Source organism: Nothoprocta perdicaria, unplaced genomic scaffold (assembly GCF_003342845.1).
Source record: "Nothoprocta perdicaria isolate Ctin4 unplaced genomic scaffold, notPer1 scaffold_2, whole genome shotgun sequence".
NCBI lineage: Eukaryota > Metazoa > Chordata > Aves > Tinamiformes > Tinamidae > Nothoprocta > Nothoprocta perdicaria.
Genome location: NW_020455204.1, coordinates 13,191,575 through 13,207,072, shown reverse-complemented (window position 1 = coordinate 13,207,072; position 15,498 = coordinate 13,191,575). Strand labels below are relative to the sequence as shown.

The 15,498-nt window shown below is 39.7% G+C and overlaps 1 protein-coding gene across 1 annotated transcript in view; it reads left to right on the top strand.

The window, feature by feature from the left end:
* Window positions 1-13,024, top strand: part of STIM2 (stromal interaction molecule 2) — a 63,294-nt gene extending 50,270 nt beyond the window's left edge. Inside the window, exons 11-14 of the mRNA XM_026037502.1 lie at window positions 147-247; window positions 483-721; window positions 4,349-4,550; window positions 5,433-13,024. Of these exons, the coding sequence (XP_025893287.1) occupies window positions 147-247; window positions 483-721; window positions 4,349-4,550; window positions 5,433-5,913 (1,023 nt within the window). The 3' untranslated portion in view covers window positions 5,914-13,024. The remainder of the gene's footprint in view (window positions 1-146; window positions 248-482; window positions 722-4,348; window positions 4,551-5,432) is intronic.
* Window positions 13,025-15,498: the final 2,474 nt, after the last annotated feature.

Sequence of the window (15,498 nt, the reverse complement as noted above, 5' to 3'; positions counted from 1 at the left end):
ACTAGCAGGTGCAAATTATTTGCTTGAGAGGTTGGATAGTTTTTCTGCTTTGCAGATATATCCTGCATATCAGTATTGCTAGTGTTTCATGACCTGCATTAATGGGATAACTTATCTTATGCATTTAATTTTATTCTGTGTTTCAGGCAGAAAAGATAAAAAAGAAGCGAAGCACCGTGTTTGGAACACTGCATGTTGCACACAGCTCCTCACTGGATGATGTGGACCATAAAATACTTGAAGCAAAGTAAGAGTTAGCAGGATTTTAGTTAATTGTCACTTATTCCTGGAACAACAGGCTTTGCGAAGAATTGTGATGTAGAATTTAGCCTCTGATGTGTTTTTTGTGCTCTTAAGTGAAACTGGAGATTGTAGTGGGAATATTTGTAGTCTTTAATGCTTCCTGGTGTGCTGGGATGGTTGAACAGCCATTGCTCTGTAAGAACAGTGCACACAGTTTTCACCTTGTATGCTTTTTTCAGGAAGGCGCTCTCTGAGCTGACGACGTGTTTGCGAGAGCGGCTCTATCGCTGGCAGCAGATCGAGAAGATTTGTGGCTTCCAAATAGCGCACAATTCTGGGCTCCCGAGCTTGACATCCTCTCTGTACTCTGAACACAGCTGGGTAGTGATGCCCCGCGTTTCCATTCCTCCTTACCCGATTGCTGGGGGAGTTGATGACTTGGATGAAGATACTCCTCCGATAGTTTCACAATTTCATGGTAAGTGGCGTGTTCAGCAAAGCAAAAGGAGGAAAGTTGTGAAGGTTGAGGGAATTGAGGGGCAAATGTAAGGGCAGGTGGGAGAGGAATGCTGGAATGTAACAAGTGGACTAAAGTCTCAGGGAACAAAATGCTATGTAGTTTTCCAAGTACATCTGCTGGAATTTGTAGAGAATGGTTTGCTGGGGTTTGCAATAAAAGTAATACAGAACAAACCTTTATTCCTACGTTATTTTTGGGGAGGGGAGAAGAGGGATAATCAGAAGGCGGCGGCTAAGGATTCAAAAGTCTGATCATTGTGCTAGGGTTGGTCCTAAACCAAAATTTGTAAACTATAATGCAAAAGTTCTCTTAGCTCATTTTTCTTACCATAGGGAGGATGGGACGGAGGTTTTGAGGGGTCCCTTGAGCTACTAAGATGATCACACCCTTTGAGAGAGGCAGCGCTTTCAAAATGTTCTGTAATGGCTGGGACAAAATCCTGTTGTTGTCCAAGGGAAGCTTCCAGACAGAATGTTTGTGTTGGGATGCACTGGGTTGTTTGAGAACAAGGCTAAGAGGCCAAATGCTGAAGGGAGGGAAATGCAGCTTCAGTTAAACTATGATCAGAAGATACACACTGGGGATTTGGACCACCCTTGTGCCTTGAGTCATTGCGTCAATACAAGAGCCTGTTTTATAGAGGATGTGATTAACTGGACTCCAGAGGCAAATTAAAAAGATGAGCTCCCACATAACTGTTCAGACAAGGGATACCAAGCTGAAGAATGACTAGGGAAGAAATCTCTGTCATATTTGTACACTTTTCTTCCTGGGCTTGCATTCTCAGAAGAAATGAGAACTGTATTTGAAAAGGAGCATCATGAGAATTGTTTCTACTTTACTTGTTTTATTGACTTGTTTTGGTGAAATTGAGGCACAGATTTCTTTGAGATGGACGAATATTTTGACAGTACCCTACATGCCTCTTTTAAAGTTCATTAATCCTTTTGTGACACTATAACAGTGACTTTTAGTCACTGTTAAAGAATAATGTTGCTTCAGCTTGTCCTTCACTATCAAGGCTTTGATTTAAACCTTTGCAACAGTATTTATTAAAGAAACAGTGATTTGTGATGCCTAGAGTAAAGATTTATCAGTTTCAAAATGAAGTACTCAAGTACTCTATTTGTTATCAGAACTTTCCAGATTGTCTAAAATACCAAGCCACTTAGTGCATCAGACCCCTAAACCACTAATCTTAGTCATGCTCTCTGAGAATACTCAGCCTTCTTGTTAGGTTATTTCATGAGAAGGAAGCCAGAGAACAAAGTGCAGTTGGTTCAGAGCAACTAGGATTAGAGAAGGACCGTGCAGTTTATAAGGGCATACTTAAATTAAACTTTGTTATATGCTTATGCCCTTGTGGTTTCAATTTTTGATTACATTTAGCCCATTTCAGCTGTTTTGGAAGTCTAGGTAATGAGTACTGTGTCATTCAGTGATAAAAGATGTCTTAGTAGAATTACAAGAACTTTAAATGTTTTCTGAGTTTCGCCACGGTACTATAGCCTGCTTTTATGAAACCATCACGTGAGAAGTAGCAGCTTATCTTTGAAGGTTAAAAAAAATATTTTTTATTTATGCTCAGTGAAAAAAATGGAAAGATTTGAATTGGGGAAAGAGGGGGGAAAACATGTTAAATGATATCTTCTTGAGAGCAGCAATTTAGGAGGAGTCTAATTACTGTATGATAGGCTGATAACTACTAAATTATTCCCATTCTTCAGGAAAAAAAAAAAAAGACAAATGCACATGAGGAAGGACAGAAGCAAAGTGGCTTGTCTCATTCATGAGACTTCAGGCAAAATACAGTCTACAGACAGGTCAGTTATGAGCAAGACTGTTTCAATGTCTGGACTTGAACTGAACTGTCTGGTCTGGACCATTTCCTGGCCAGCATCCTTGATCTCACAATGAACAGAGCTGGAAGTCTGTCAGACTTCTTTGTGCCTCTGCAATCAGTGTGATAGTCTAAAGCAGTCTAAAGTATTATATCTGTTAATCCTTGGCTAAAGAACAAAAGGATCTAAGGAAACATATGAACTAGACTTAGAACAAGGGCTTCAGGAGACGGGGACAGTGAAACCTCTCCCTTTCTATTGACTGATCAGTATTCAGCTGATTCTTTGATATATTAATTTGTATTAAATTCTAAGTGTTACATTTGCTTAGCTAGAGTTTTTGTAATCCTGTGTATATAGACTTACAATATCCAGAATGCTTATAGTTTCTCTCAAAGCTCAGTACTGGGGCACTTTGTGTGTTACATCGGCAAGCAGAGTGGCATCTAATTTATGTATGTATGCAATCCAGATATTTTTCAAGGGCCTCCATATTCTCAGTTCACACCTGCTTTTTTAGGAACGTTTAACGACACAAGCTTGTTTTTGATCTGTGTACACCTTTTCCTCAGGTCAGTGTAGAGTTCATCAAACGTAAAATCAGAAGGTTGAGTTGTACATGACAACTGTCATGCTCGGACTTGTGAGTCACCCTTTTCTGTTCAGCCCGGAAGGAGACACAGTCTAAGTGTTGGTGAGGTGCAGCTAAGTTGCAGTTGCTGGTCCCGAGTGGTGACTTGCTGCACTAAAAGCACAATGGCAGCTGAAACTTCTGAGATTCCAGCAATGGACGCTAATTTACCTGAGGCTAAAGTGACATCTCAAAGGAAGGTGTGTTCTGTGTCAGGCAGGCCAGACATCCTGGTCTGCAAAAATCATTTATTATGTTAATGTGCTCTTTCTTTTAGGTAAGCATTTTGAACATAAGGGCATGTCCTGTCCTGTTATTCTGTGGAATAGTTGGGGATATAAGAAATCCTGAGACTCAAAATAGGTCTGTAGACCTATTTCTGAAGGATTATTACTGTCTAATCAGCTTCTGAAGGCGGAATTGTATCAGGAGCTTATGTGACTTCCAGTTAGATACTTGGTCAACTTTTACGCTGCTGTGTCCTCCTATTAGTGTAGTTATGTCCTGAAATGCACAGTCTGCAAAAAGGAAATTTTATTAAATAGGAAATTTTCCTTCTTGAAGTGAAGTTGAGTTAGATATTTCATGTCTAATAGTGTGTGTATTTATATATGATAATTGTTCTCCTGTGTCTAAGTGTAGCTTCTAACTGATGCAGTGCATTTCAAATGACTGTTTGGAAACCTTGTAAAATTCTGGAAGATTCTTTTAGCTGCAGCTCACCACAGAAGTAAAATGCGGGGTATCATGTAAAATACTCCTCCCAGCACCACTCTTTTTTGTTTACAAAGGGTTGGGAGTTTCAGTAGGGCCTTTCCCTTTGCCCTGCGGACAGGGTGGTTAGCGGGAGGTTTTGGTGGACAGGCAGGCACAGAGGTGCAGCCCTGGGATGTTGCTCAGGTGCTTCATCAGGGACTTGCAGAGTGTGCAAGGCAGGCGCTGACTGCCAAACTCCCTCTTCTTGCACCAGCTGAGCAACGGGAAGGTGATTGACACGAGTCATTGCGGCTGTAGCAGACACCTGCCATTTGATACTCAGTAACATTGATGTCATTTGGGGGTTTGGTGTTCTTCCCCCCGCCTTTTTTTTTTTTTTTCTCTCCTTTGCCTCAGGGTCCATTGTCAAACCTCCCAGCACGCTGGCGAGAAGCAGCAGCTTGTGTCGCTCGAGACGCAATGTTGTGCCATCATCTCCACAGTCCCAACAGGCCCTGCACTCCCCTGACCCCGACATCCTGTCTGTGTCGAGCTGCCCTGCTCTTTATCGAACCGAAGAGGAGGAGGAAGCCATTTACTTCTCTGCTGACAAGCAATGGTATGGAGACTAGCAAGCAGCACTTGGGATCTGATAGTATGATTTGTGACTGTCGGTGCAACATTAGAGGTTAAGTTCTTCACTGCTGTGTGTATGTAAATAGCTAGCATGTTGTATGAAATTAATGTTACAGTCCAGGGTGCGCTGAACTAACCCTGATTCTCCATTACAATGTGTTACTGGCTTTTACATCTGAAACTAGGATCAAAAGCAATGTCAGCTACTGGGCGAAGAGAAGATGGATGGTAACACAATTCTTACAGCATGTTGAGCGTGTACCTACTCTTGTTACATGGCCTCATAGGAAAAGGTTAAATTCCTTTTGGAAGGAGCAAATGAGCTTGTTGAAAGGTAGGGACACTTGTCCTGAAGAAACTTTTTGCATATGCTAGGCTTGAATCTCATTTGATTTCATAACTTCTCTGATTTCATGCGCCAGCAAAGTAGTTTTTGTTCCTTGAAGCGAGATGCAAATGACTGCCCACCAAAACAAGATTAAAGAAATGTTGTCTTAAAGTTTGATAATCAAATGGTTTAATGTTGCTTCATTGTAGCTTTAATATTGTGATTCAACTATGTCTCCAGTTAGTAGAAATGTAATAAATTATTGAAATTGACAGATGAAGGAAATAATCTACCTGCAAAAGTAGAGGAGTATGCTGTTATATGTGTGGCTTTCTTCAAGTACAGTATCTTCTAAACATTTTAAGTTAAAACTCATGTTAATGTTTTTTTTCTCATCTCATTGCTGAGGAAAAGTGTGGGTGGTGCATCCAGGCTAACGGCATTGATTCTGAATTGTGTTTTTTTTTTTTTTCTTTTCTTTTCCAAAATGCAAAAACCTGATGGTTTGGTGTTTCTCCTGTGCTTGCTCTGACTCAGGGAAGTCCCGGAGACAGGCTCAGAGTGCGACTCCTTCAGTTCATCCGTTGGAAGGAAGCAGTCTCCTCCATCAAGTCTTGAGATGTACCAGGCACTCTCTCCTCAGAAGGCATCCCGGGAAGAACTCTCATTGGAGGAGTCCTCTACGGGAGACTCCTCTTCTCTAACTGCAGATATTTCCAGGGGCTCTCCTGACTGCGTAGGCATGGCAGAAACAAAGAGCATGATCTTTAGCCCCGCGAGCAAAGTGTACAATGGAATACTTGAGAAGTCCTGCAGCATGAACCAGCTCTCAAGCGGGATCGCCCTCCCGAAGCCTCGCCACACCTCGTGCTCCTCAGCCAGCAGCGACAGTAAACCCAGCCAGGAAGCCTCTCCTTTCCCTAGGATAAGTAGTATCCCAAAGGACCTGTACCAAAACGGTGAAAAAAACAAAAAGCCATCAAAAATAAAAAGCCTCTTTAAGAAGAAGAGTAAGTGAGGTGGACAGAATAAACCTACAGGAATGATATAAAAACTCTATATTTTTTAAATCTTTTGAATGTAATTCCATTCGAGCATTCCCGACTGAATGCCCTAATGGAATGCTCTGTAGGTCAACTCTATTTAACTGACTCTTTTGTCAAAGATCATGCCAGCTGTCAAGGACAAATCATTAAAAAGTTCAGACAGTTTACAGTCATTTCTGCCTATTTATTTCTGGGGGTTTAGTTTATTCATAAACGTTTTTTTTAAGCCACTTTGGACTTCTAAGCTTTAATGGACTAGTAAGCCTTCCGGGGCTTGCCAAAGTTTCTTGTTTACCAGAGCATCTTCTTATCTTTCCATAGAGCTAGGACGTTTATCTACTGGACTTTAAGAAAATAAGAAGTAGAACTAATTGAATTGCACTACTATTTTCCAGACTGGAAAAGTCTCTCCGCGACTGAAACTGAAAGACTTTAAAGTGACTGAGAAGATGGATCTTTTCACTTTTAGATCTTTTGGCATTTTTAAGTAGATCCTAGGATTTCTAATAGACTCGATTTCTGGAAATGGAAATGCCACGCTTTTATTATGGGAAGCTTTGTTAGATGCGTTTATTATTAGAATGGGTCAAGTCCTGCTGTAAAGATCATGTTTTTCCCAGGACTTTCACTGTGATTTTACTTCACTGCAGGCTGTATGATAAAATGATATATAGATAATTTAACAAGAGGAGAGGCTCTTGATTCCTTATGCAAGTGATGGATATGAAACTTGACCGAGGACTGAAAATATTCATCCTCCTAGATGAGGGGGGGCGGGTAGTAGCTTTTGTTTACAGACTGACAGACAATGGACACTTGGTTGTAAACGTTTGTACTGTGGTAAAGATAATAAATTGGAAACATTATTGTGCTTGGGAATGTTCCAATTTTAGCTGATGCTTGTTTCAGAGGTCCTGTTTGTCAAAAGCTGTTGTAGGCTACATTGCTTATGCTTACTGCTGTGTGTAAGTTATTGTTATATTTTTTGGATTAACCATTAATGTCTTAATGTCCTCCTTTTGTAAGATTTCATACACTTTATTTTTGTATAGTTTGAAAATCTAGCTGTTCAGACATGTCTGAAGTAAATGGTATAATTTTATAATGCATACTGTTATACTAACTCATAATTTTAGATATAAAGATAGATATAAAGGTGAGACTCTGGACATGCTTCGGGATAAGCAGTTTTTATGTTAAGTAAGCTTTTATAGGGAGAGACGAAATTACTATGGGGTAACAAAGAAGCCTTCTTAGGGAAACAGTAGCTAGTTGTTCAGAAAGATTTTTTTTAACACTTGGAGACAACAAATGTACTGCTCGAGTAACAGTGCCTTTTATTCAGTTTGTCTGAAAAAATGTTAATACCGAGCAAGAATTTCTTTAGAGGTACATTCCAAAGAAATCCTCCTTGCTCTAATGAACGCAAGCAATTGATCCAGTGATGACTAAATAATTTCAGCTCTTCCACAGGGGTATGCTAGTTGTCTCAGTGACAGCTGCTGCCGCCAGTGACCTGCCATGAGGGCCATGTTCCTTGCCAATACGTATACGCTGCGCTGTATGGAAGAATTAACTCGCTGCTTGCCTGAACTATTCGCTAGTGAGTAGCCTGCAACAAAAGCTGTAGCTAATTGACACTGATATATTGTTTTCCTTTCATCTTCTCTTTAGGTTCCACTGTACGTAGTTGGTGTTAGTTGTGTCCTCGTGAAGTGGTGAGATTAAGGGAAGCATTTACTGTGGCCAGTGAAACGGAGGAGGAGGAGGACCAGTAGGGATAGATTTCAAAGTGTTTGACAGTCTCAGGACCACAATCCAATGGATGTGGCAGGCTGCTATCTGCTTATCTTATTTAACAAGTGAAAGCAGTAACTCTGGAAACAAGGGTCGTGGACTAGCCCAACCCTGGGAAATCCAAAGTTGACCGTGCTTTAAACTTTGTTCCCTCGAGAGATATGAAGTTCTACTGTCCAGGACTTCTAGATAACACAGGACATTGAAAATTGGATGGAGATATTAGATGTGCCTGTGAATACCTTAAAAGTCTTGGAACATTGGTGTATTTAAGAGAACAGAAAGCAGCCACAGTTTTACTGTCCAACAAAGAATGGTTGAAAATTGTGTACATTGTGAACATAGAAAAGAAGCAGAGAGGAAGCCCAATGTTAGTTAATATTTGGAGAAGAAGCAAATAGGAACAGAAAATGAGAACATGATATTGTGCTATTCTCAGTCATCAAACTGAACTACTATAGCTGAAAAAAAAAAAAAAATCATCACAAGGTAACATGCCTGTGAACAAAGATTGTGCACTCTGTATGCGTTGGACTCTTACCAGGAGTCATTCAGAGGGATGTGCCATCAGAACCATTTCAGTGCGGAGCATTTGGAGTTGTTAAAAAGCCTAATATATTGGACATGTACAAAGGGAAACTATGTTTAAAAACAAACAAAAAAAAAAAAAATAGGGAACTTGTTTTGCCTCAGATACCTGGATGGGAAAGACCACTACCACAAGAACATTCAGATTTGAAGTCTGCACTTGAAAGCATTACAGCAATATTTGAATTTTTAAAGCAAAATCTGCAGCTGGAGATTAGATCTTGCAGTGTGAGTTTTGAGGAACTCTTATCACTACCAAAGAAGATGAGGGAACATTCTGATACTGAAGAGTAAATAATTTGCATCTGAAAACCGGTACTTTGGAGGCAGTAGAGAGGACTGCTTAATCCCGACATTGATACCATACAAGCGCAAATTCTGAGAAGCCTAAACAGGCAAGTTCAGTTTTATATAGTAAGAAAATTGAGTAGTGGAAGTGGTTGTGTATTTATTGGCTTTGAATCCTTAAAAGCTGTATTTTTTTGAGCCGGCAATTCAATGCACCTTAAGAGCAAATGATATGGTATTGTACAAACAAATCAGGTGAGATTATCACAGGAATAGGTTTTGGCTTCAAACTGGCTCCCCAGACCTTTGGGGTACAAACTGCTTCCAACACCCTGTTTGTTACCAACTGTCCTGTAACTTTATAGCTGCTTCTTTAAAAACCCAACTGCTTTTTGAGTTCATAAAATAAACCTTAATGGAACTAAAAGGTCAAGTTAATACGTTTGGAGAAGTACTGGGTATTGTATTAAGGCTGTAATTAATTTGGAATTCGTAGGTTTTTCTTTTGTTTTTCAGTATTTTAATGCAGTCCTTACACATCTTGTCTCCTAGATCTGTTCACATTCTAACTGCAATGCGACTACTGTAGAAGTGAAAACTTTTAGCATCCTTTTACCGTGCGAATTTGTATTCCAGTAAAATCATTTGGCATCTGGCGGATGGAGGGGCTTCCTTGAGCCACTGCTGTAAAGCTACATTATATATATATATATATTTCTATTTATATATATGTATGTATGAAAAGGATGTGTTGAAATGTTGCGATGACTCTAAGGAGGATCTTCTGTGCAAATCCATCCTTAAAAGAAGTACCTGGCGTGAATCAGGTCAATCCTATGGCATGAGTCAGTCCTATGAGACCTGTCAGCGTCTCAATGAGTGAGGAGATGATGAGGTGCTTTAGAAGGTCCGTTGAGGTTTCTTCCCCTGCTTGATTAGTGACGTAATTTATCTGAACTAGCTGGCAGTTGGTGAGTCCAACCACTAGGATTTCTGTGAGACATGTCAGTCATCATAGGCACGATTCTTATAGTGTCATCAGCCTTAGATGGCTCAGGACTTCCTAAGCTCTCGACTCAGCCTGGTTGTGATCAGAGTATATGAGGGTTTTATAGCTAAAATCCATGCTCCAAGAACTATTGGAGAACCTAAAAATAGATGGTGAAGATTCTTGCTTATTTAAGTACTTAATGTTGAAACTTTTGTCAAGGCAGGGCCCATTTATGGACACTGTCCATAAAGGTTTTCCCTGAAGACTTTAAGTCTTTCATCTATAGTAGGCCCTGTCAGATGTTTTTCCTGCATATCAGAAAGTACATTGGCAATTAGGGCTGTGAAGGAGAGTGAGAAACCCAGACCTCCGTAACTGAACAAAGACAAACCCTTCTGTAGTTCTCTTTGATCCTTGGGAGAGGTTTTTCTTTTCTTTAAAAAACTTAAGGGAAGGGCATTTTTTGGTTACTTGTGGTCAAGTTTAAAATTAAAATGGTTGTGTTTTTTTCTTTTTTCTTCTCGGACAATGTTGGAATTTAAGTAAAAATTGTACTTTGTCAGTTGCAATTGTGTTTCAGTAGCCTTTTTATCTCCCTGCTTCCCTGGCACCTACATAATAGGTTTCCCTTCACCTTCTGATGGGCACTTTGCTGAAACAGTCCATCTTGGTCAAGGTTACAAGTTGCTTTAAGAATGTGCTTTCTTGCTTGGAGGGCAGCAAGATAGTAATGAACCAAAGGGAACTTGACTCCTCTTTGTCTCATGATGTTTATGGATGCCATCCTGATCTAGGCAATTAATTTTGCAATTGGTTGAAAGCCTGCAAAGATAAAATTAATTAGAAATGGAAACTTCCAAGATTTTGGCCTTTTGCTTCTGAGTATTTGTGAAAACAGTTTGCCAGGACAAAGATAAGCTTTAATTAGTATTTCGTATGCAATCATCTTTTAGAGTTTCAGAACAGTTTCATTCCCGTTTCCAAGATTCATTGCTGGAGAAGGATTACTGCCTTAGTTTTATAATGCATGCAAAGAAGCATTTATTTTTCATTAAAACTTGAAAACAAGAGAGAAGAACATAAATAAACCTGAACGCTTAACTTCAAATATCTTTGAAGCCAAGTAAAGTTATTACTGGCTCATGGACCTGTTTAGTATTTGATTATCTACATGTTCAATACATTAAACAGGATGAACAGGGCTTTCTTATCTGTTCCAGGTGCAGTGACTGAAGCGATGAGTTACTGTCCTGTTCGAAAGAGTGCTTGGTTAGACTTGCTCTAGGCCATTGATTCCTGAACATTGCAGCTTTATTGAATAGTCTGCCAAAACTGCATCATTCTGAGCGCTAGGAAATTTTTCTATTACTGGCTTTTAAAATGAATTTTGGTTGTAACAGGGAAAGAAAAAAATAAAGAGCCATTTTACTGGGTCTGAATATCTACTTAGTTCCCCAGATCTTGCCTAAGCAGAAGACATGATTCTGATAAATCTGTTACGCTTACCTGTTGCTGCCAGTTGCCCTTGCACCTGACACTGCTTAAGCACCAGCCCATTTTGGCCTTTCAGAAATAAAATGGCTTCATACGTTCATTTCACTACCGCTGTGAATCCCAAGTCCACCAAATTTGTGGTGTGGGTGTGTGTCTACTGTTCTTCTGAAAAGAACTGGGAAGACTGGTCTCTGAGAGTTAAGGAAAATTCATTTGAGTAGAGTAATAAGAAATTCCTCTTGCTTGTCCCATAAGATGAAAAAGTGTCCAAGTCTTTGATTTTTTTGAAGTCCAAGCACTAAGCAATGGTTAGAACTCACTCAGCTTGCAGGTGATGGGAAGGTCCATTCCATTGTGGGATTTTGAGATCAGTGATTCTTGGCTTTATCCAAGAATCAAACTTTCTTCTTTGGAAGTGCTTTGTAGGGCATTGCTTGGTTTCTTTTTTTCTCCATTTTCTACCCAGTGTTAAATTTGATAGTTGTCACATTAAGTTACCTGTTCAGCAGATCTCAGAGTAGTTTGGGGTCATGGTTTCTATTGTGTGTCTTAAAGTTGATTTATGGTTTAGTATGTGTGAAGACATCTGAATTAAGATTTCCTGCCCTCCCCACCATACATTCCTCTTATTCTGCACAGTTCTTTGTGATCCCTCTGCTGTTACAAAAAATATGCAGGTGTTGATACTTGATTCATACTGACTTTCACTATACAGGACATTTTTCAGCTGAGAATTGCTAATAAGTGGTAGAAATTTCTTTTTAAAGACTAGATCATGGTTAAATATCCTTGCAAAAAGGCTGCTCTGCTTCACTTGGACTACATATGGCATTGCCTCTGCTGTGGTACAGGAGTGATGAGTTATCCTTTTCAATTTCTGATTCATGTGTTAATTTTATCTCATAACTGAGTTGCCAAAATTATTTTCCAATCTGAACTAATTTAATATTAAGGCCAGTATATCCAGTCCTTCAAGAGTCAATCTCCAACTGTCAGCAATCAGTCTGTTCTTACTGAGATAAGTTAGTTGTTTCTGCAGAAAACTGTTTCCACCTTGAACACTTTTTAAATGTGATAGATGGTAAAAATAGGTTCCTGAAGTCCCCAAGCAGAAGGTAGAGACCTTTCGAAGTGACCCAGGTGACCTGTGTTCATCAGCTTCCAAATCATCTCTTGGGAAGAAGGAGCCTCCCGAGATGAATGCAGAGCTACTCGCTGCTCGGAACTTTGTAGTTAATTATATTTGGCTATTACAGTAACTTGCATGTGTGTTTGCTTACTTTGCATTAGCTGAGGAGTTACGGGAGAACTTGGGGGGCTTGTTTAAGAAGTTGGTGTTTAAGAAACAAAACACAGCAAACTCAGATGAGAAACATGCCAGGTTGTGGACTGGCTTGAACCAACAAACATGCCAGATTTTGGTCTAAAGTTTAAGTAGTTCTTAATGAAATTGTTTGGCTTGTGTATTTTTACACTGCTTGCAAGCAACAATAACTAAAAATTTAAACACTCTATATTTCAGTGAGGCAGTTTGGGAGATGTACCCTGCCCTGTTATTTCTTGTTTAGGTAAGATTGAATGGTAGTGAATATTCAGCATATTCATGCCCGAGTGAAAGCTGAGCAGAATTGAAGTGATTTGCATTTCTTTTTAATTGCAGCTTCATAAAAATGTAGATATTTGCATAAAGCCCATCACTGGATCTAGATGTTTCAGTAATACAGCAGAAGAGGACCAAGACAAGTAAACATACAGAGCTTAAAACTTAGTATTCTCCTGTTTTGCGAAGGCATGTTGTCCTCCATGCAGATTCTCCTCTTCCTCTATTTGCTCTTAGCTACTGTTTGTTTTCTTATGTTGAACTAAAATAAGAAACAAAGCCCTGAGACTGATGGGTTTCTCTGATATATGCACACTGTACTTGCTTTAACTTCATCTACTGCATGTTGTTAATGCTGTACACAAATGCAGTTGGAGTATTTCTTTGGTGTTGTACAGCATGATGCATTTCATTCCCCTTTCTAGTTTACCTCCCATTAGCTATATATTTGCTTACAACTGGAAGAAACTGAGTTTCGGGAATTAAGTCTTTGTTTGCATAAAAATCATATTTTCTGTGAGTCTTATGAGAAACGTCCTGCTTGGAGAGTCTTGGACAGTATTTTCTTGTGTTTATTCATGTTGTTATTTTGCTTTATTTCATAAATGGATATTGATTTCGGATGTTGTTACACTTAATGTTGAATAAATCTGACTTCCATTTTGAAAAGTAAAACTGCGTTAGTGAAAAATGTTATATAATGTAATTCATCACAAACTGCTGTGCAGAGTGTGCAAACTTCATTGATTTTATTATTTACCTTGGGGTAAATTTTGTTCTGCTTAGAGTTTGGCCAGGATTTCTTTTCCTACGGGGTTTTATTGAAGCTTATCTATGATAATACAGGACAAGGAAAGGTGGAGGCAGTTTTGTTAGGTAGGGTGCTACAGCTGAGATCCCAGCAGCTATTGGAGTGATTATGTGGTGCTGTCATTGCTGAGCATGAGCATCAGTTGGAAAAACTGTTCTCCCCAAAAATAGTCTTTGTTGTTCAATATTCCTTTTAACTTACAGCAACTCTGTACTGCACCTAAATAACCGCATGTTTTAAAATGACTTCTCTTGCAACCAGTTCTGCAAACTGGACACTTTGCTTCTGAAGTTGCATGTAAGTAAATGTGACAAGATTGCAAGGAGGGAAGTGAGTGAATGGCAATGCAAGAGAGGAACATGGGGTCACATGTGGAGATCATAAAGTGCAAAATAAATCAATAAATTATTTTTTCTCTTGGAGAGGAATCCCAGACTTACTGGTAAGTGGAAGCAGATGTAGCTTATCCTCTCCCTGCATTTTCCTGTATAGAGAGGTCTTGTTATTGCACTGATTACTCACAAAGTGGTCAAAGATGGTTCACTTAAGAAGCAATAAATTCTTAGTCTGTGCGAGATAACTACCTTGCTGCTTTAGAGGGTTAATATTCTTGCTTAAACATGCTTTATTTTTCCCCTGCCCTGTATAAATGGAGAAGGCAAGCAGGCTGGCTGAGCCCAATGTAAGTGGTTTTCTAAATCCCACCAGCCATCTGGCTGCACCTTCAGGGACCTTTTCCTACCAGGGACCTACCATTCATTCCGTGTGCAAATTGTGCTTGAGCTATTAAAGTTTTTAATATTTTTATTTTAAACCAAACAAAAAGTCTTATTTTACTGGAACACTTGACAGCCAGGCAAATGAAATGGCCTTATCCCTCGGGATGTTACTGAGCTGTTTGCTAACAGCTTTGGCAAACTAGGATTCAGTCACTGAGCTTGAAATTTTTCTTTCCAGATGAATTGCTTTTGATGAGTTTTCAATGTATTAAAGTCCATTTCCTCAGCTTGTCAAATGTGAGTGTTTCAAACTGATGGTCTTACCAATTGCACTGGCATGGCTTGGGCAATTCCACAACATCCTGCATGTGCAGGTTAAATGGAAAATGGGGCAAGGGTGGAAATGGGCCGGGTAGTCTCTCCTCTAAGGTCCTGCCTGTTGAGCTGTTCCTAGTGCTTCTAGTGAAGCCACTTCTGCTTTAGTTCCCTAAAGGTCCCCATGTCCCTGTTGCTGCCTGAGCCTGGCCTTCCGAGGGCCTTGCACTAAGCTGCTTACGTAGCCATACAGGGGGAAGCATGTCTTAATGCAGATAAATCCCTGAAAAAAAGCTAAAGTTTAGATGTGTTCCTTCTTGGAGGAGCTTGATCCTGCAGTACTTGTTTGCTCCAACCTCTTTTTACTCCCCTACTCTTGTACTTGCATAATTACCAATTTTCTCCAATGTTTCTAAGAAGAAGTTAAATGGCTAACTCCTTAATCTAAAATATAGTTGCTTCAGTTCTGAAGGCCAAGGTTTTCCTGAGTTCGGAGAGGTCTTATCTTCCAGTTAGTGTCTTGCTATTCTGGCCATTTCTGATTCTTATACTGCATTTCTGTTTCCTTACATACCAGCTACTTGCATATTTTTAAAAGTCCTCACTCTGCAGTTATCCTCATCAATTCTGTGTAGGTTAGGCTTATAAATATAGCTTAGAAATTGTAAGTTAAAACTACAGCAGGTAGGTGGAGGCATGAGAATGTGTGGGTGAAGAGAGGTGCACAGGAGAAAGTTTATCCCTGTTTGTATTTTGAAATGCAGGAGCCCTAATGATTGGGAAGGTGAGGTACATACAAGGGAAGCTGGAGAGTAGGCTGTTGAATTGCTGAAGATTGTTTTTCTTTTTGCCACTTATTGTATTAAAAATATCACGCTTTTGGGGTGCAGGGTCTTAAAGAGGCCTGTGAATGAAAGTATTGCTTCGGGGTGGGGGGAGGGAAGTAAAAGCTGC